Below are 20,624 nucleotides of genomic sequence, written 5' to 3'. Positions count from 1 at the left end.
GGGGCAATCTTCTGTTCAGGAATCTGTTGCCTTTTAGCATGATTCCAAAAGGTTCCCAGACCTCAAGAATTGTTTTATAGGCTCATCTTCTGTTGCCTTTCTTAGGGTTGAGAGGCAGCAGTTTCTGTGCATGGAAGCCATGCCTCATGCAAGTTGAGATTTGCTTCTTATTCTTACATTCCCTAGCTCATCAGGGTTGGCAGAATGCATATAATCCATGTTTCTCATGTGGGGGAAATTTTTCCCCTGGAGAGATATTTGGTAATATCTGGAGACAATTTGGATTGTCCTGTCTATGGAATTGCTACTGGTAGAAACCAGTTTGGCTGCCAAAAAGCCTGTAATGCCTAGGACAGCCTCACAACACAGAATGATCTGGCCTACAGTATCAGTCGGCCAAGCTGAAGAAGCTGTGAGTTCCCTATGCTAGAGGAACAGGGCTTTTGGGTTTGGTAGTTGAATGTCATTTTAACACTGGTGCTAGTTGGCTGGTGATACATGCAGGCTTTCAGTAAAGAAACCGGAGGAGCGGATACTTGATGTCGTCCTGCATTTTGAGGACTGTTCCTTCTACTGAGCTTAGCCACCTGCAACTGGCATGGTTATCCCCTTTGTGTGTCTGGTCTCCAGGAATCTTCACAACTGGAGAGAGCCAGCTGATGCATTAGACACAGTGACAGATCAGAGCGGGTGACCAGCTCTGTCTGTCTGTGCCAGCTAATGATGTGCTAGAGGCAGACTGTCATGCTGACCATGGGGCTGCAGCTCTGGAGGACAGTGATCTCATGACCTTTTAGATAAAGTAATAAGCTTTGTGTTACCCAAGGGTAGACATTTTTAGGAAGGACAAAGCATTTTCTATTAGGAGATTTTATTTTATTAATACATGTATTTAACAGGCATATGTGCAATGCTTATTATGTGCCAGGCAGTCTTTGAAAGAACCTATGGTGGGAGTGACTGGGGATGAAACCCATGGCCTTGGGAGTATCAGATATGTGCTCTTCCCTGAGCCATGTCCTTACCATCCAGGTCTTCATAACCACCCCAAAGAGGAAGGCCTGTCCAAATCTGTTCAGTAGATGCAGACACAAGAAGGTAGAACCTCAGCTCAAACCCAGAAAACCTGGCTCCAAAATCTGGGCCTTTCCCCTCTGTGAGATGTATGAAAGACTCATATTCAAACTGTCTCTGAACTTCAGTTTTTTTTCAAGTGTAATGGATTTGTACTTCACTCACAGGGAGGAGATGAGGATAAGGCAGGTTTACTTGTGCAGTTGCATTGCATGTGACAGTGGAAACTGTAGTCCCTTGTACCCTCTTTTGGTTGATATTTTCATCTGTGACATCAGTTTGGCCAGGATGTGTTTGGTAATTCATTTGCAAGCTGCTTAGTCAATTAGATACCTGGGAGAGGAACTAGGAAGGACTCGGGAAAACAAAGGATCTTATTATAAGGCACCCTATATAGGGCCATGTGGGGAGACACTGTAGCAGTCAGGAGACAGAAGACAGGAAAGGTTCGGCCACTGCCTCTACTGGGGTTTCCTGAGAAAGGCCAGGAAAGGCAAGACAGGCTGCACAGGGTTGATAGCCTAGTGTGAATAATACTGGTGGGCTATGACCTATCACAGTGGTCTCTCCTTGCCTGGTACCTGTCCCTGGGATGATTATGGCAAAGGAATGATTTGTCTCCTAAGGTATGTGGTCAGATAGTGAATATATGATTTTGGTTTGGTAGGTTCACATGATCAAAGATGTGCTTCAAGCTTTGCTATCTTTGTAATTTGGCTAAGTCTCTAGGAATAGCCAGCCAGCAATGCTAATTTTTGATGATGTCAAAAATTATCCTAACAGACCAGAAATTTAAATAAATATGTATGGCATCTGTGGGTATGATGAACAGTGAATGGAAAATAAATGAGTCTTAGATATTATTAGGATAAAGGAATGTATGGGTTGCTACAGACCTGACTGTTTTAAAGAAAGCCTCATGTTTAGCGTTGGGATGAGATGATGGCTAGAACAGGACTTTGGAGATGTAAAGAAACAGACTTCAGGGATGAAGATATGATTATTGATGATGGCTTTTAGTTAGTGTAAGTGATAGTATCTGAGAACACAAATTCCATGTTAATTATAAGCCTGTGTTTCTGTTCTATGTGTTTCAGTTTTAATATGTTTCTCTCTTTACCTGGTTCAGCTTGGCCAAGGTAATGGATGGTAATTGGCCAGGTGTGTGTTGATTTCCCAGGCTGTTGGGAGCACTTTTATCTGTTCTCAGCAGAATTAAAGGTAACACTTCACATGTGCCTTAGTTGAGGTTTGTGCTACATCCTGCCTCCCACTCTGTGCTCTTCTTCCCTGGCCCACAGCCAATTCATATTGGGTCTGGAGTCTGTTCATGTAGATGGCTCTCCTCATGGCCATCTGCCTTCATACATAAAAGTCAGTGTGTCATTTTGTGGTGGTGAGTTTCCAGAGGAGAAAGTCTAATTTACTCTTTTTCTTTCTTTTGTATATTATGCTACATAAAAACCCAATATAGGGATCAAGACAATGTTCCTTCAGAAGTGCACACTTCCTCAATGTACACTGAGATGTGTACACCATGAAAGAATATCTCCAGGCTGGTTCATACTTGTTTCATTTTAAAGAAATGATTATTGTCTTAAGTATTTTCTGAATCTGATCATAGTCACCTCTGGTTATCCATCATGCCTGGAAGTCTAGACTGTAGCATTTATTAAGTGCTGCCTTCTGTAACTAACAGAAACAAACACTTGTCCAAAAACTTGGAACATGCCAGAGAGTACACAACACTAAAAATGACAATGAACTTCATCAAGAAGCTACTTCAAGACCTTGCTGCAACTTTGGGTGTCAGCAACCGCAGAGCTGTTAGGAGGAAGAATCTAAATTCCATGCTGTGGGAGGATGCTAGGGGGCAAAGTTTTGTTTGGCTTTGTTTTGTTTGCTCCAGAACAAGTGTAGTATAATAACTTTATGTCACTTCTTATCAATCTAGAGTTCTCCCATAGACTCCTTTGGTAAGATCTGGGCAGTTGAAGCTAGTCTCTGTTGTCTCTAAGATGTGGGGTTTTGTTATTGTTGTTGTCTTGATTTGTTGACAGATATTTCTTTCACAATCTCTTGAATAGGCCTTTTTTTATTTTAGGCTGGCATCAAACTTAGAGCATTACACATGCTAGACAAATTCTCCTCTTTAGTGAGTGATGTAGACTCCAGCTCACATTGGAGAAGTTTTTGTTTTTCTTGTGAAAGAGTCAGAGAGCAGACAGATATTCAGTGGCCACAAGCATTTTTACATTTTCCCCATTCTCTTTTACAGATCTGAAGAAAACTCTTGCTGTGTTATTGGATAACATTTTGCAGCGCATTGGCAAGTTAGAGTCGAAGGTGGATAATCTCGTTATCAATGGCACAGCAACAAATGCGACCAACTCGACCACAGCTGTTCCCAGCTTGGTAGCACTTGAGAAAATTAATGTAGCAGGTAAGAATGGCAGTTCTGTGGATTTCAGTCCTACTTTGGACCTGGGGCCCAGTGGTTTTTACTGGTGTAATATAAATTCCATAAACTTGGCATGCTATTGTGAAGATGTACAAATTCATCTTTGAATAACAGATGCTAGAGTGCTTTTATGATCTCATCATGATGTGTAATTTCCGGTGGTTTTCTAGCACATGTGCACATAATGAGTTTCTGCGATGGACTTCTTCTGAGAAGATTCGAGTAGTTGGAATGAAATACAGAAGTTATCTTAGACACCCATGCCAATTCCTTCCCAGTCTCCACTCCTGTCAGATATTTTTAAAGTCTGTTAAGTGTATAAGATTGTCTCTTTCCTGTAGGAAGGAAGTTTTTTCATAGGAGATGTATAAGTTGGCTGTAGAGCTGCGATTGTGGACTATGCCTTGTAAGTGTGTATGGAGCAATACAAATTCTGGAAATGGCCTTTAGGAGATAAGCAGGCCCTGCCTCATGTTGGTGGGGCCCTGTAGTTGCTCATAGACTCCCCCATGCAACCCACATTGGAAGGGACCGTCATTGGTACCTTTTGAAATTGTAACATTGGTCAAGAAAAGAATGGACTAAAGATAGACCCCCTTCCAACACACATTGACCTGAGGTCAGGCCATGGGTCATTCCACATGAGCCAAGATTATTTTTATTTGGGTGGCTGCTGCTTTGTAGGGACTCGACAAAGTGAAGAACCCCAAGGGTTAGGTGGATGGATGGTCTTGAAAAAGCTGTCTATTGTCATTCTGCTGAGTAGTCTCCAAACCTCTGGCTAGAGAATAAACTAAGTAGCTAGGTTACTTTTGAAATTTAAAAAGAAATCTACTTCCATACACTTTTATCTCATCTCTCCTATTATCTTGGAAAAATTCATAGACTTAAGTAGGAGAGATTCTTTTCCTTCCCACCTCCCAGTGTCAAAACATTTAATCGTTTCATATTATGCAAACTGGTTGTATTACCTTTTATGTTCTTTGCCCTTTAGCAAGTATTAAATTGCAAAATATATTTCTACTAATCCAGAATATCCAACCAAACAAAAGTATTAAAAATAACTTTTAATTACAACACAGAGGCAATGTCACCAAGGCCATAAATCCTGTCTTCCCTGCAGTTTCCAACCATTTCTGTAATTAGACAAGAAAACCTCCCACTGTGTTGAGCTGCTTATTAATAAATGAGAGAGCCAGGCTTCTCCAGTCTCCATTCCCCCATGCCTGTTCTCAGTGCAAGATGCTTTTGGGAAGCTCCTGTTGGTTTCATCACTCTTCTAAGTTTATCAGATTTTAGAGATAGAATGATTTTTGCTGCTCTTCTACTATGCCTCTGTCCTGGAATTCAGGAGCCCATGTAAACATAACATTCCTGTACTCATTTCTTTTCTCTGCTATGGCATCTTGCTGCTTTGGTGCTCTCTTCCTCCTCGTCCTCGTCCTCCTCGTCCTCGTCCTCCTCCTCCTCCTCCTCCTTTTCTTCTTCTTCTTCTTTTTCTTCTTTATTGTCAAAGTGTGATACAGAGGGGTTACCTATTCATATGAAAGGCAGTGAGTACATTTCTTGTTCTACCTCCTTCTTGTTACCTCCACCCTCATTTCCCCCCTCCCCCTTCTCCTCTCCCCCAAGAGTTGTGCAGTTGGTTTACACCAAATGTTTTCTAAGTGTTGCTTTTTGAATGATTTGTCTTTTTGTTCTTTGTCTCTCAATTTTGGTATTCCCTCTCCCTTTTCCAGTTCTATTACCCGTATAAACAGTATCCAGTGTGCTCGGATATAATACAGTGGCAGCAAGGTACAGCCACAGGAAGGGAGTATAAGAGAAATAAAACTAAACAAACCACTCAGTCAAACAAACAGACAAGGAAAAAGAGAGAAAAAGGTAGTACGAGTTCACATGGCATGTTGAGAATAATTACAACAGTGGTATAACTCTTGTTTTGGTAACATGGAGATCATTTCACTTGGGATCTTTTTTTTTAATTTTTTATTATAAAACTGATGTACAGAGAGGTTACAGTTTCATACGTTAGGCATTGGATACATTTCTTGTACTGTTTGTTACCTTGTCCCTCATACCCCCCTCCCCCTCCCCCCCCAGATGTTCAGTTCGCTTACACCATACAGTTTTGCAAGTATTGCTTTTGTTGTTGTTTCTCTTAATTTACCCTTTGTCTCTCAATTTTGGTATTATCTCTCAATTTCCTAATTCTAATACCAGTATACACGGTTTCCAATATACTCAGATAAGATTACAGAGATAGTGTAGATACAATCCAAGAAGGTGATACAAGAACATCATCAACAGTATAAACTACAGATACACATGGGATGTTGAAAGTAGTTACAACTGTGATATAACAATCATTTCCATAAAATGGAGTTCATTTCACTTAGCATCATCTTATGTGTTCATAAGGGTATAGCTATTGGGCTCTTGTGATCCTCTGCTGTGGCTTGCCTAATCCTGTGCTAATTATTCCCAATAAGGGAGACCATAGAGTCCATGTTTCTTTGGGTCTGGCTCACTTCACTTAGTATAGTTTTTTCCAAGTCCTTCCATTTCCTTACAAATGGGGCAATGTCATTCTTTCTGATAGAGGCATAAAATTCCATTGTGTATATGTACCACATTTTCCTGATCCATTCGTCTTCGGAGGGGCATCTGGGTTGGTTCCAGATTCTCGCTATGACAAATTGTGCTGCAATGAACATTGTTGTGCTGGTGGCTTTACTGTGATTTTGTTTGTGGTTTTTTGGATAAATACCCAAAAGTGGGGTTGCTGGGTCATAGGGGAGTTCTATATTTAGCCTTCTGAGGAATCTCCATACTGCTTGCCAGAGTGGCTGAACCAGTTTACATTCCCACCAACAATGAAGTAGGGTTCCCTTTTGGCCACAACTTGGGATCTTCTTATGTAGTCATATGGGTATCGATATTGGGGTATTTTGGTCTTCTATCATGACTAGCCTATTCATGTACTAGCTATTCCCTATAAGGGACACTATAAGGTTTATGTTTCTTGGGGTCTGGGTCACTTCATTTAGTATGATTTTTCCCAAGTCCTTCCATTTCCTTATGAATGGGGCAGTGTCATTCCTTCTGATGGAGACATAGAATTCCATTGTGTATATGTACCACATTTTCCTGATCCACTCATCTACTGAGGGGCATCTAGGTTGGTTCCATGTTTTAGTGATGACAAGTTGTGCTGCGATAAACATAGTTTTGCGGATGGCTTTAGTGTGGTCTTGCTTGTAGTCTTTTGGTTAGATGCCCCAAAGTGAGGCTGCTGGGTCGTAGGGGAGCTGTATGTTTAGCCTTCTTAGGAATCTCCACACTGCTTTCCAGAGAGGTTGAACAAGTTTGCATTCCCACCAACAATGTAGTAGAGTTCCTTTTTGGCCCCATCCTCTCCAGCATTTGTTATTATTAGATTTCCTGATAATAGACATTCTTACTGGGGTGAGATGGAATCTCAATGTTGTTTTGATTTGCATTTCTTTTATGGCCAGTGATGTAGAGCACCTCTCTCTGTCTCTCTCTGTCTCTTTCTGTCTCTTTCTGTCTCTCTGTCTCTCTCTGTCTCCTTCTGTCTCTTTCTGTCTCTCTCTGTCTCTTTCTGTCTCTTTCTGTCTCTCTCTCTCTCTCTCTCTGTGTGTGTGTGTGTGTGTGTGTGTGTGTGTGTGTGTGTGTGTGTGTGTGTGTGTGTACTGGGGCTTGAACTCAGTGCCTGGGTGCTATACTTTAGCTTGTTTGCTCAAGGATGGAATTCTACCACTTGAGCAAAAATTCCACTTCCAACTTTTTGTTAAGTGGAGATAATTGTCTCATGAAGTTTTCCTGCCCAGGCTGGCTTTGAACCAGTATCCATAAATCACAGCCACCAGAGTAGTTTAGGATTATACGTGTGAGCCACTGGCACCTGGCCTCACTGTCCTATCTTTATGCCTGGCTGACAGAGAGACATTTCCCAGACTAGGTTTCTAAGTCTCAGCACGGAATCACAGACGACCTCAGGAAAGAGCCTTGAGAACTGCTGCTTTCAAATGGGATAGTAGCACTATATTCAGCTAACAAATACCTCCTCCATAGGTTTTCAGTCATTGGCTTAGATTGGAGCTCCTTTAAATGTGTCAATACTGCTGGCTTAATGTTTGAAGAACCTGCAAGAGGGTTGCATCCTGTTGTTTGTCCTTTTAGGAAAATAGTCAGTTTAGAGTTATACTTTTAATAATTAACTTTATTCTCATCTATTTGCATTCTTTTTCTATAAATTCAATTGATACCTTCAAGACTTTGGTCAACTAGAGAAATAATATTCATGCATAAAAAAATACAAATCATAGTCACTGTGAAGTGGGAGTGATTGAGGAGGCATCCTGAAGGGAGAGATACTCTGGAGATGGGTAGGATTGACACATAGTTGCCTTGTGGAGGAAAAAGTAGGAAAAATGGCAAATAAAATAAGGGAGAAGACATGATTAACAAGCATCCACCAAGTACCAGTTACTTTCTCTGCTCTTCTAAAATGCATGAGTTTACTTAATCTTTATAGCACATCTGAGAAATGGTTTCACAGATGTCACTGAGTTTATGTATTTGGGGAGGGCCCCACACTGGTCCTAGAAACCTCTTTGTTTGGCTTATGCCTTCCTAGTGCCATGTTCTGAAGAGATTGAGTGTTTGCGCTTTCTTGTTTCTACTTGTAAGTCATTGTAAAGAGAGAAGTCTGCAAAAATTGTAACTAGGCCTATTTTTTAGAAGTTCCTGGACAAGGAGAGCTGAACTTCCTTGGATATTTAGTAAAACCTGTTTGATAAGGAAGTTCTCTGTGACTTGGGCCTGCTCACCTGCTCCTTGGCTGGCCTTTGTGATATCCAGGCCTCTGTGTACAGACACAACCCTTTATTAAGCCCAGAGCAAATGGGGATGTGTTGGGCATCCTCCTCGGTTTCTCCCAGAGTTGGGGGGAGGGGGAGAATGATGAATCCTTTCAGGTAACCAACACATATTTTTTGCCTCTTTGCCATATCCATACTTCAGAGCATGGAAAAGACTGAAGACTTGAGTTAGTAGTTCTCATTTGTGAGCAGTCAGTCATTGCTTTTCTTCCCTCTCTGTTGTCCATGACCATACCGTTGGTCCTCAGAGCCCTCTTGTCACTTCAATAATGGCTTTTGAGCTATGAGAATTCATTTTTATGGGGTCTACTCCTATTTGCCAAAGCTTTCCTTTCTCCCTTCCTTCATCTAGACATGTGGTAATTGCTCAGAAATGTTCTCCCTGGTGTGTCTTTACTGCTTGCTCTGGTGTCTTATTGCTCACCGATGTTTCTGAGTGCTTAACTGTTGTGTCTTATTGCTTGCTGATATATCTTCTGGTTGACAATAAACAGCTGCTAAATTGGGTGCCATGGCAGTTGAAGAAAGGTTCTCTATATTTTCTTTAGATGGGTAGTGTGTGTGGGGTGTGTGTGTGTGTGTGTGTGTGTGTGTGTGTGTGTGTGTGTGTGGTGTCCATCCCCTTTCCCTGCTTTGTCTAGCTGTGTTCCATGTGGCTTTTATCCAAAATGGCTTTTCCTTCAAAATGTATCACCCTTGGGCTTTTTTATTATGTGAAATTAAATGTGTCCCTAGAGAAATTTAGGTGGAAATGAACTTTATTAAAATCAAGAATCAGAGGGAACTATATTTTGTGAGCTCTGTTTATCTTGCTGGAGAGGAATGGGAATCAAAGAAATGGAGAAGCAGATTGAAAAAAACAAAACCTCCCCATACTTTTATCAATCAGATAGTAAATTAATTTATCTAGATTTATTCTCTGAAAGGGCTTGAATACTCCCTTGTCAGAATGACCTCCTTCCATGGGCTGGGGCTTTTTTTTTTTCTTCCAAATTTTTATTATCAAACTGATGTACAGAGAGGTTACAGTTTCATATGTTAGGCATTGGATACATTTCTTGTACTGGTTATTACCTTGTCCCTCATACCCCCCTCCCCCCTCCCCCTTTCCCATTCCCCCCCTGAGATGTTCAGTTCACTTACACCAAACAGTTTTGCAAGTATTGCTTTTGTAGTTGTTTGTCTTTTTTTAACCCTGTGTCTCTCAATTTTGGTATTCCCTTTCAATTTCCTACTTCTAATACCAGTATACATGGTTTCCAATATACTCAGATAAGATTACTGAGATAGTGTAGGTACAACCACAGGAAGGTGATACAAGAACATCATCAGTAATAGAAGATACAGATACAGATGGGACGTTGAAAGTAGTTACAACTGTGATATAACAATCGTTTCCATAACATGGAGTTCATTTCACTTAGCATCATCTTATGTGTTCATAAGGGTATAGCTATTGGGCTCTTGTGATGCTCTGCTATGACTTGCCTAAACCTGTACTAATTATTCCCAATAAGGGAGACCATAGAGTCCATGTTTCTTTGGGTCTGGCTCACTTCACTTGGTATAATTTTTTCAAGTCCTTCCATTTCCTTACAAATGGGGCAATGTCATTCTTTCTGATAGAGGCATAAAATTCCATTGTGTATTGGGCTGGGCTTAATGCTTGCCTATCAAGTATAAGGTCCTGTATTCATCCCTAGTACCACAACAAAAAGAATCTGCTATCTTCTCACTGGTGTTTGCTAGAAAGATCTTTTTGCCTTTGTGTAGTTTTGCAGGTACCAAATAACAGAGGAAAAGGAAAAAAATAGCTGTCTGATTATGAAAATGTTTACCTGCTCAGGATGGAGATTATCTAGCTTATTTCCTGTCACGTGTTCAAACCTCCCTGTTAAAAAGCATGTAGTAATAACTGATCTCATGGGTAGGGTTGTACTAATGGAGTTATAGTTCCTCTTCTCTGATTGTGTTTATGAGGAACTGCTTTGAGTTGGGAATTGGTCTCATTCTGAGGCCTCAACAGACTTCGCTTGCCCTTTTGATTAGTCATGACTAAGCTTTGCACAGATGATTCTGTGCTATGAAAACTCCATGAAATGCAACTTCTAGATGGCAGTAGTTTGGAGGACAGGGTCATCATTCAACTCTCAACAAGACTATGCGTGTGAGCACAACTGTACATGTACCTCTGCCTGTATTTACTTAACTATCAGTAACCAGTAGTTGCTGTCAGTCAACAACTGAGTAATTAGCCAGCATTGACTATTCACTAAAAGCCTAACATAATGATAGCATCTATTCTGTTATGACCACTTACAATTGCAAGGTCAATTGGGAAATGTGATCACAAAATTGAAAGTGCAGACATAACTCAAGTGGTTGTTTTCTGGTATTTGGTCCAAAGTGCATATTAGATAGTCATGCATGTTTGAAGTCTCCTTTGCCACATGTCTGGTTTCTAATATCTGGGAGTGAGGTACAGTAGTTTCTGTTCTTAAAACCATCACCATAATTATTATTTTTACCAAGGAAAATATTCATCCTGGGCTCCAGGCCTTGCCTTTGAAAATATCATTTCCCAGCTTTGTGTGCTAATGGACCCTGAAATGATGCTGCACCTGTGTTATTTTCTTGTTTGTGTGCTTGTGTTAATCACTTGTGTTAAAGTAATACCTGAAGTGACCCAGCTCTAAGCTCAGTCATCTGTTCACCTGGTAGCTTTCCCCGGGTCAGGTCTTGGCCACCAAGTGGGACCCCAGATTCTGTGGAAAGGCGGAAGAGGCACTAGTTCACTGCAGGGTCATTTCCTATTCATTTAAGCAAGAAATGAACCCTTTCCATCTCTACATGCCACTTTCTGCTTTGCTCTTTGCAGAGACAGCAATAAATATTAGAATACTGGTCAGAAACTTCTTTTGGTGTCTTCACAGAAAGTACATCATGTAGTTATTGGTGTGGTTTTCACTGTGTAGTCAAGGACATTTCCGTTTTGATCATTAAAGACAAGAAAGTACAGTTCAGGCAAAGTGGTGCCAACTTTCAAGGCAGAGTACCTATAGTAGTGATTCTCAACTGGGCACAACTTTATTCATCAGAGAACACTTGACAAATGTCTGGAGACCAAAGTTGTCATGACTGGGCCATGCTATTTATATCTAATAGAAACCAGAACGCTAGGTGTCCGTGGCTCCCACCTGAACTCCTAACTACTCAGAATGCTGAGATCTGGTCAGGTGAAAGCTAGCTTGGAAAGAAAAGTCGATGAGACTCTGATCGCTAATTAACCACCCAAAAGCTGGAAGTGGATCAGTGTCTCAAGTGGCAGAGTGTCAGCCTTGAGCAAAAAATCTAGGGAGCAGTGTTCACGCTCTGAGTTGACAAGGTTCACATCCCAGTACACACACACACACACACACACACACACACACACACACACACACACACACACACACACACACACACAGAGGCCCTAATATACAGTGCAGAGCTTACAACAGAAATTTCCAGGCCTGTATGGCCGTTGTACTGGGGTCAAGCAATGCTGATGAAAAACACATTCATAGAACCTATTGACCACAAGTACTCCTATTTAATTGCAAGGGTCCAGACAGGCTCAGCTGTTGAGGTATCTTGCCCACACAACTGAGAACCAAAGTCTCTTACCTACCTTCTAGTTTGTTCACATGCTCCCAAACCCATCCTATTTAGCTTTGCAACTGGTTTTTGAAACCTCTAAAAAAAAAGAGAGAGAGAGAGAGATTTATAAACTCTTGGAAGATTGTTTGAGAATTTTAGCCTTAAACTCGTTCCTGACCAACCACCAGTCCATCTGCTGGCAGTGTGCTTTTTGCTTCAGCTAATAGAGAAGGTAATCTGGCACAGAGTAGTCTGGGAGGATGGATTTAAATAACAAAGTGTTATTAGGAATCCCATTTTATAAATTTGAAGCAGAGTATAATATAATTACAAATAGAGGGGAGAGTAAATAAGTTAAAGAAAACAGGACAGGTCCCCAAAGGTCAATTTTACAATATAAAATACCCTCCAGTGAATATTTGGAGTGCTAAGGAGGATAAAGCTAGAAGGGGAGGCTGGAGTATTTGGGAAGTGTTTTCAGTAGGAAACTAAGGACTTTCTTGTTGGTTCTTTGGCTGTGCTGCTGAGGAGAGTTTTCAAACAGGAGAATGGGTAGATGAGATCATATTCTTAAGGAATAATTCATGGGCAGGTGACAGAGATACATGTGAAGAGGGCCCAACCAGAAGCTAGAGAGCACAGCCCTGAACCGTTCATTTGGGATATTGCTTTAAAGGCAAATAAAGAGTTAGTTCTAGGACTCTGGAGATGGAAGGGCCATGAAAAGTAATGCCTATGGAGATAGACTGCCCTGGTTTGAATCCTGGCTCCACTGCTGCATTGCTGTGTGACTTTGGGGCGCATTTCTTAACTCCTATGGCAGTTTCCTCCTTTGTGACATGAGGAACATAATAGTCATGCCCACTTGACAGGGAGGTTTGCAGGTTTAGCTAAAGATAAATATGCATATGGATATTTAGGAACATTAGTCAAGGTATGGTGTGGCTTTTCAAAGCCTAACTCAAACTTTTCTCTCCCTGAGAGGTTTATAGGTCAAAGCTTCTGGATTGCTAATGACCTGCCATCACTTTTCTCTTTTAAAGCTGTTAGAAATAAACTCAGTGGAGTGTTAAAGTCTCCAACAATCAATGTGTTTGGGTCTGTGAGTGTTTTTAGAGTCAGTAGTGTTTGTTTGATGAAGTTGGGTACTCCTGTATTTGGGGTCAGGAAAATGTGGTACATATACACAATGGAATTTTATGCCTCTATCAGCAAGAATGACATTGCCCCATTCATAAGGAAATGGAAGTAATTGGAAAAAATTATACTGAGTGAAGTGAGCCAGACCCAAAGAAACATGGACTTTTTGGTCTCCCTTATTGGAAATAATTAGCACAGGTTTAGGCTAGTCACAGCAGAGGATCACAAGAGCCTAATAGCTATGCCCTTATGAATGCATAAGATGATGCTAAGTGAAATGAACTCCATGTTATGGAAACGAGTGTTATATAACTGTTGTAATTACTTTCAACATGCCATGTGAAAGTGTAGCTTCTATTGTTGATGATCCTCTTGTATCCCCTTCCTGTGATTGTACCTTCACTATCACTGTATCTCCTGAGTACTCTGGATACTGTATATACTGGTATTAGAACTAGGAAAGCGAAAGGGAATATCAAAATCAAGAGACAAAGGATAAAAAGACAAACGACTCCAAAGCAATATTTGCAAAAACATTTGGTGTAAACCAACTGAACAACGCAGGGGGGGTAAGGGAAAGGGGGAAGGGGGAGGGGGGAATGAGGGAGGAGGTAACAAACAGTACAAGAAATGTACCCAAGGCCTAATGTATGAAACTGTAACCTCTCTGTACATCACTTTGATAATAAATAAGTATAAAAAAAAGAAAGAAAGAAAAGAAATAGGGCTGGGGATATGGCCTAGTGGCAAGAGTGCTTGCCTCGTATACATGAGGCCCTAGGTTCGATTCCCCAGCACCACATATACAGAAAATGGTCAAAAGTGGCGCTGTGGCTCAAGTGGCAGAGTGCTAGCCTTGAACAAGAAGAAGCCAGGGACAGTGCTCAGGCCCTGAGTCCAAGCCCCAGGACTGGCCAAAAAAAGAAAAGAAAAGAAAAGAAATAAACTCAGCTTAAATGTCTATTTTAAATGGTCACACCCTGCCCTGATTCCGGCTTTCCAGCCCCCTGCACTATACTTACACATTTACACCTTTCTCCAGCCATCGCCAATGCTGGCTAATTCTTATTTACATCGTTTTCAAATTTCCCTAAGAAGGCTTCTCTGAGCACTCCTTTTCTTGTCCCAAACCACTTGCTTTGTGTCCCACAACCTGTTACAGATATCTTTGGACTTTTCTTCTTTTGCTTGTTTCCACAGCTAGTCTCTAAGCCCCCAATGTCTTGCTCAGAGTCTAGTGAACAGGTAGGTTTTCAGTCAGTGTGTGTCCAACTGAGACTGTTCCCTCCCTTCTTCCCTCCTTCTTTCCTTCCCTCCCTCCCTCCTTTCCTCCTTTCCTTTCCTCTCTCCCTTCCTTCTTTCCTTCCTTCCTTCCTTCCTTCCTTCCTTCCTTCCTTCCTTCCTTTCTTCCTTCCTTCCTTCCTCCCTTCTTTCTTTCCCTTCTTCCCTCCCTCCTCTCTCTCCCTCTCCCTCATTCCCTCTCTCCTTCTCTCCCTATCTTCTTCTATCACTCCCACCCCATCCCTCCCTCCCTCCCTCCCTCCCTTCCTCCCTCCTTCCCTTCCCTTCCTCCCTTTTTCCCTCCCTCTCTTTCTTCAGCACACCAGGTGAGCACATGAATATCTCACCTTTTGTCATGGCAGCATGGTCCTGTCTTCACTTCTCACACTCTTTCCATCACTTGGCTGCTTTGGCTGTGTTGCAGACCCCCTGAATACTTTGGGAATTTAAGAGAGACTAGGAAGCTGATGATCATACTGTTAAAAGGAGAACTGCTCCACACTTTGTCAAAACCAAGATTTCTTACATAATGTGGTCATCTTTTTCTGATCTCATGGTGGCTCAATATATTTTTTTTTAATGTGAGCAGGATTTTTTTTTTTTAGAGATTTTTAACTATCTTACCTTGTATTCGGGATTGTTCTGAATGAATTGTTACTGCAGAGAGGAGATAGAGACCCGTAGATCTTAAGACCTGGGCACTAATTATAGACCCTTCTAGGAGTGGGCTTCTTTTATTGCCAAGACTGAGAGTGCAGGTCCCTGCTAGGTGTGCTGCTCCCCCCTAGCCACTGGTGGGAAAAGCATGGCCTCTCAGTGCTGTGCACTACAGAGCTGGGAACCTTGCAGACATCTGTAGGGCAAATACCTCTACACAGGATTGCTTCTTCCATCAGAGCTGGGACATGCTGAAATTAGACTTGTTTGTGTTCATCAGAAGGTGACAGATATCACTTGCTCTAACTTGGCTTAATGAGGTTTGTGTACGTAGTGATGATATCGGCTTATATATGGCATTGTTTCGGGAGACATTCCACAGCTACAACATAGCATATGCTTTCTCTCACATGTTCCCTTGTCTTTTGCTGTTTTATGCTCTGCCTGTTTACATTGATGCATATTTCAATAAACTCGTTTTAGAGCCTGGGATTTTAAAATACAGAGAAAAAAATGGAAAGAGCTGTTTTAGTGGAAACACAGAGATGTATCTGTCCCCGCATTTTTGGAAAGGTTTTTAACATTTGTGGGTTTAGAGAGATTTTCCACTAAACTGTCTTTTGACTGCATATGCACAGCTTCTAAAATTAGGCAGCCTATGTAAAAATCGGTTGTTAGTTTCCTGGGGTTTCTGTTGTAATGACCTTGTGGCCTTGTGCATGTTAAGCAAGTACTGTGCCACTGAACTACTTCTCTGGTCCTAGGGTTTTTGTTTCTTTTCCTCTCTCAGGCAAAGAAGCATGAAAGCATGTGAGGTGAAAGTGGTCTGAAATTTTCAGCTGAGTTTAGAAATTAAGAAAAGAAGGGTCCAGGGCTGGGGATATAGCCTAGTGGCAAGACTGCCTGCCTCGGATACACGAGGCCCTAGGTTCGATTCCCCAGCACCACATATACAGAAAAACGGCCAAAAGCGGCGCTGTGGCTCAAGTGGCAGAGTGCTAGCCTTGAGCGGGAAGAAGCCAGGGACAGTGCTCAGGCCCTGAGTCCAAGGCCCAGGACTGGCCAAAAAAAAAAAAAAAAAGGGTCCAGTTTAGTTTGTGACTGAAAGAGGCTGAACTGGCCCTTGGGTTTGGGATTCTTGTCCATTTCTTGTCCATCTTTTACCTTTGAATGTTGCAAACCCAGAGCCTGGGCAGAGCTAGCAGCAGGACTCCATGGCTGGGGACTGACAGGGTTTTTACATTTACTTGGCCTGCTTGATCAGAGTTGGACAGATCTCCTATTAGCTGACTTTATTCTGTCTTGGTGCTTTATGTTGGTAAGAGTTTTTTAAGAAACTTGATCTTCACCTTTGTTCAGCTGGAGATGGTCTCTTAAGCCAGTTACTGCACAGGGATAACAAATGATCCACTGATAGGATTGTGTTAATGCTTCCTCCCTTTAGGGGACTTGTTGATACCACCCATAGGATTGTAGTTCAGAGAAAAATGCTGCACCTTGACTGATTTGATTCAAATTCTAGCTCAACCATATCTAGTCATGTGACTAAACATCAAAAATAGGGATGAAGCTCATATGCCATGTTAAAACTGAGCAAAATATGTAAAACACTCAGGAGCACCAGGAACAAAACAAAAGTTTGGTAAGTTTTGGTCATTGTTTCATGTGTTTCTTTTTTTTAACTTTAAAAAAATTAATGCATTTTTACTATTGTAAACGTATTGTACAGAGGGGCTACAGTGATATAAGTCAGATAAAAAGTACATTTTTTGAACAATGTCACTCCTTCCTTCAGTCTCTCCTAGTTTTTCCCTCTTGTCCCCACCCACAAGTTGTATAGTTAAGTTTCAATATAGTGTCTAGTAGTATCATTGCTGCATTTGTTTACCTTTTTCACCCCCCCATTTCAGTGTTTCACCTCTGTTAACCTCCCAAAGACAGATAAATGAGTAACCAAGACAAAAAGAAAAGAAAACCAAAAAAAAAGCAACAAAGAAAAAAAGAAACGCTTGTTTCTATTTTCTGAAGTTCTTTTTCTTAAGAACCCAACTCAAAAGTCTACCCCCTGGGTCATAGCAGATGGCCAGTGCTAAGTAGGTATATAAACTACTAGGATTTTATGCTGTATTTTATAGAGAAAACTGGATCTAAGAAAAGGATTTCTGGAAGCTGTTTGATGATATAACCTATACTTTGTCTTTGACCTAGTCACTTTTGCATAGAACTCTTAACTCCCTGTGTATCACTTTAGCTCATCATTAAGCACCAGCTTTGTGCCCTGTGTGATAGAGATATTAAAACCAAGAGGATGCAAATGAGATAGTAGGTTCTGAAAGCTTGATATAATGCCTTATCCCCTTGACGTACTGACCCTGCCCTCTGTGATTAATTCCCTATCATGAAGTTGTGGCCACAGACACGATGTGGCAAACATTGAATGGTGCCGGGCTCCCATTGAGAATGTATCATTCACTGTAGTGGATGGAGAGGACTGAGCATACTGCCCAAGCTCACAATACCTTTCTTTACCATTAGTCCAGAGCTGTTTTCCCCTTAGTCTGAAGATCCTATTGGCCTCGCCTGACCATTTAGCTTTGGAAATAACCTTCAGCCGACAGCCATCTCATAATGAAAATGAAAAGAACCAAAGAAACCAAAGAAATCAACTCAGAAGGACTCTTTCCCTATCCTATGGTAAATGTCTATGGCCTATAGAACACTAGAAACTGCCTTCACCTCCCATGTTACCTTCTTTCTCCTAAACAAAGAGGGAATTCCTCTTCCAGAGAATTCTGCTCCAGTCATTAACCTGTTTAAATTCTGGGCTGATGGAGCATTCTCCGTAATTTCTTTCTTAACTGTACAAGCTATAGCATGAATTGTAGAACAAACTAAATATTTAAGTCTTTATTTCAGAGTGCAGTTGTATTTTGGCAAAAAGAAAAGTTAGTAAAGACCATCTCTGATAGTATCTGACATTGAGACACATGAGACACTTGGTTGAACTTCCAGTCATTTCTTCTCAGTTTTACTTTCTTTCTGAATCCTGCCTCTGAGAAGGCAAATGGGTGTTACTAGGAACTGGTTACAAGATTGGTTTTCTCCTCACATTTCTGGTATTTGTCAGACATGAATGACATGGCAATGAAGATAAACTGCCTTCCCTGTGCCACCAAGAATGCCACGAGGATTAAGAAGGTGCCTATTGGCTTGTAACTGTGCAATGTCAGGGTTCCCTGAGGGCAGAGGGCCATTAGTAGCGGCTGAATTGTATGTGGTGCCAGGGCCAACCCATAAGCCTGAGCTACTGAGCAGTCATGCGAGGGCACCTGGGGATTAAGTGAGCAGTGATTTTCATGCCTCTGGGCTATCAAGGGCCAAAGCAGCCATGTCACTTCTTATGTGTAAAAGTGAATGACAGGGTTATGTTTTCTCAAGAAAAAAAAAAAAAAACTGAACAACTTTTCTTCCCCGTTATAAAAAGGGATACAATTTTACTGCTGAAAATTTAGAAATTACAGCTCAGCCCAAAGAAGAAATATAAAACAGCTGTTCTTTGTTCCCACCCAGGGAGGGACTCACTGGATTCGGTTCCTTCCTGACAGATACTCTGAAGTGCTTGTCCTGTTCCAGGCACTTTCTAGGCACAGGAGATTGAGTAATAAGCAAAATCAGTATGTTCTGGTGAATATGTTCTTGCAGTGTAGTTAAATCACAAATAGATAATTTGACATCTTCTTGGTCTGGTGGTGATGAGAGTGAATGGAACATGATGGGGTAATGTTTACTAGCTGGGTGAATTTTGAGGGAAAGCTTCCCTCAAGGGGAGAGGAATCTAGGGACTATCTGAGCAAGGTTAGTCAATCCGTCTGCCCTATATTTCCAAGGCACATTCTTCTGGAGGGTACATTTAAGGAATGCTTTTGTGCTCCTTTAGTCATACTAAGTCCATGGTTTAATAAAGTAAAAAAAAAAAATCCCCAAAGAGACCATTTACCATCCAATGGCATCATCTAGCATTTATGCTCTTACTGGACTCAATAGAGACCTGTGAAAGAGTGGTATGGGAACCCTGGAAGGCAGGGGAGTTTATAGGGTGTACCACACATGCTGTGTGCAACAGCTGGGAGCTTACGCTTCACTCCTAGGATGCTGGGGTTGGTTTGAATAAGTTCTGGGGAGAATTGGAATGACTTCAATCAAGTCTCATTTCTGTCATCTGTACAGAAACTAGCTTATGGGAACATTAGGTGATGCACAAAACAAGTATATTTGAAAGGCTAGCTTATTAAATATTGGCCATAGTTTAATTATTGTTAAAACAGATGGTTTAAAAACGGTGCATGTGAGTGTGTATGGGCGTGCAAATGCACAATTAATAGGCTGTTTTGTTCTGCTTTGAATTAGTACTTGGGATTGAACCAGAGCTTCACACATGGAAGTCATGCTCTATATCTTGCAGCACCTGAAGATCTCTTTAGCCAATGAGGCATTTCAAAAATTATATTAGAGGCTTTCATAATGTAAGGACTTTAATAGTCGGATATCATTTTGCATAGGACTTTGTGTTTTGGCCATGAAGTGATATTAGAGTTTTTGAAGGGAAATTTCTAAGGTACCCATCTCTAGTGAGATTTACAATGATTGTTTTCTTAGGAGTGGAACACCAAGGAGCAATGCATTTGTGCCTCTCATCATATAAAATATTTATCAAAATGAACTCTAGGAAATGGAAAAAAATAAAACTATTGTTAGGAGAGGGAGTATTTGCTTTTTTACATAAACTTTTCTTGGTTCCAGGGGTGTTGGGTGAGATTTTGATGTTCTCAAAGCTCACCACAATGTCACAGTACTTATAAGGCTTGACCTAAATAAGGTGTTTGCTTTTAGCTTAATTCTTCATGGAAACTGGTACTTGGGTAAATATATCATTGAGGTACACCTTGGTTTTGTCACTGGTCTGATTCCTGTGACCCAGAAGAAGGTAGGCACACATTTATGGTGGAAGTGTGGCCTCCGTTCCTGTTCTCTGTAAGACTTCTGGCTGTAAGATGACTTCTGCTGCTCTCCCAGCTCCATGCTTGTCTCACCAGGGACAGATTGCACAGGTTCCCTGGGCTATAGATTTGATGTCAGAAGTGCAAAGGCATGGTATCACTACAGTAGGATCCCTGAGTAATGTGTGCTTGGCAGGTGATGGGACTGGCATCAAGAGTATAAGATGGACACAGATTAGGAATGTGTAGGATCCCCAGTGAGGAGCATAGAACCAGGACCTACAGTAGGGTTGTTGGCAAATCATCCAGTCTTTATTTCTTCTACCATAGCCAGACAGTCATGGAGTTGTAGAACTGAAAGAACTAAGATATTCTAACACTTCCCTAAGTCAAGGAATGACAACTTTCCGAAGTCCTTAGTGGATGGTCTTCAAGCATTATTTGAACAATTTTAGCAGTGGGATTTAG

At 41.3% G+C, this 20,624-nt stretch overlaps 1 protein-coding gene across 5 annotated transcripts in view; it reads left to right on the top strand.

Moving 5' to 3' along the window:
• Mgat5 (alpha-1,6-mannosylglycoprotein 6-beta-N-acetylglucosaminyltransferase) overlaps positions 1 to 20,624 on the top strand; it is a 365,603-nt gene that overhangs the window by 135,276 nt on the left and 209,703 nt on the right. For all 5 annotated transcript variants that reach the window (XM_048345586.1, XM_048345584.1, XM_048345587.1 and 2 more), the window contains one exon: positions 3,353 to 3,517. In XM_048345586.1, coding sequence (XP_048201543.1) covers positions 3,353 to 3,517 — 165 coding nt within the window. The remainder of the gene's footprint in view (positions 1 to 3,352; positions 3,518 to 20,624) is intronic.

Source organism: Perognathus longimembris, chromosome 4 (genome assembly GCF_023159225.1).
Source record: "Perognathus longimembris pacificus isolate PPM17 chromosome 4, ASM2315922v1, whole genome shotgun sequence".
NCBI classification, from domain to species: domain Eukaryota; kingdom Metazoa; phylum Chordata; class Mammalia; order Rodentia; family Heteromyidae; genus Perognathus; species Perognathus longimembris.
This window is presented reverse-complemented; position numbering and strand designations above follow the sequence as displayed.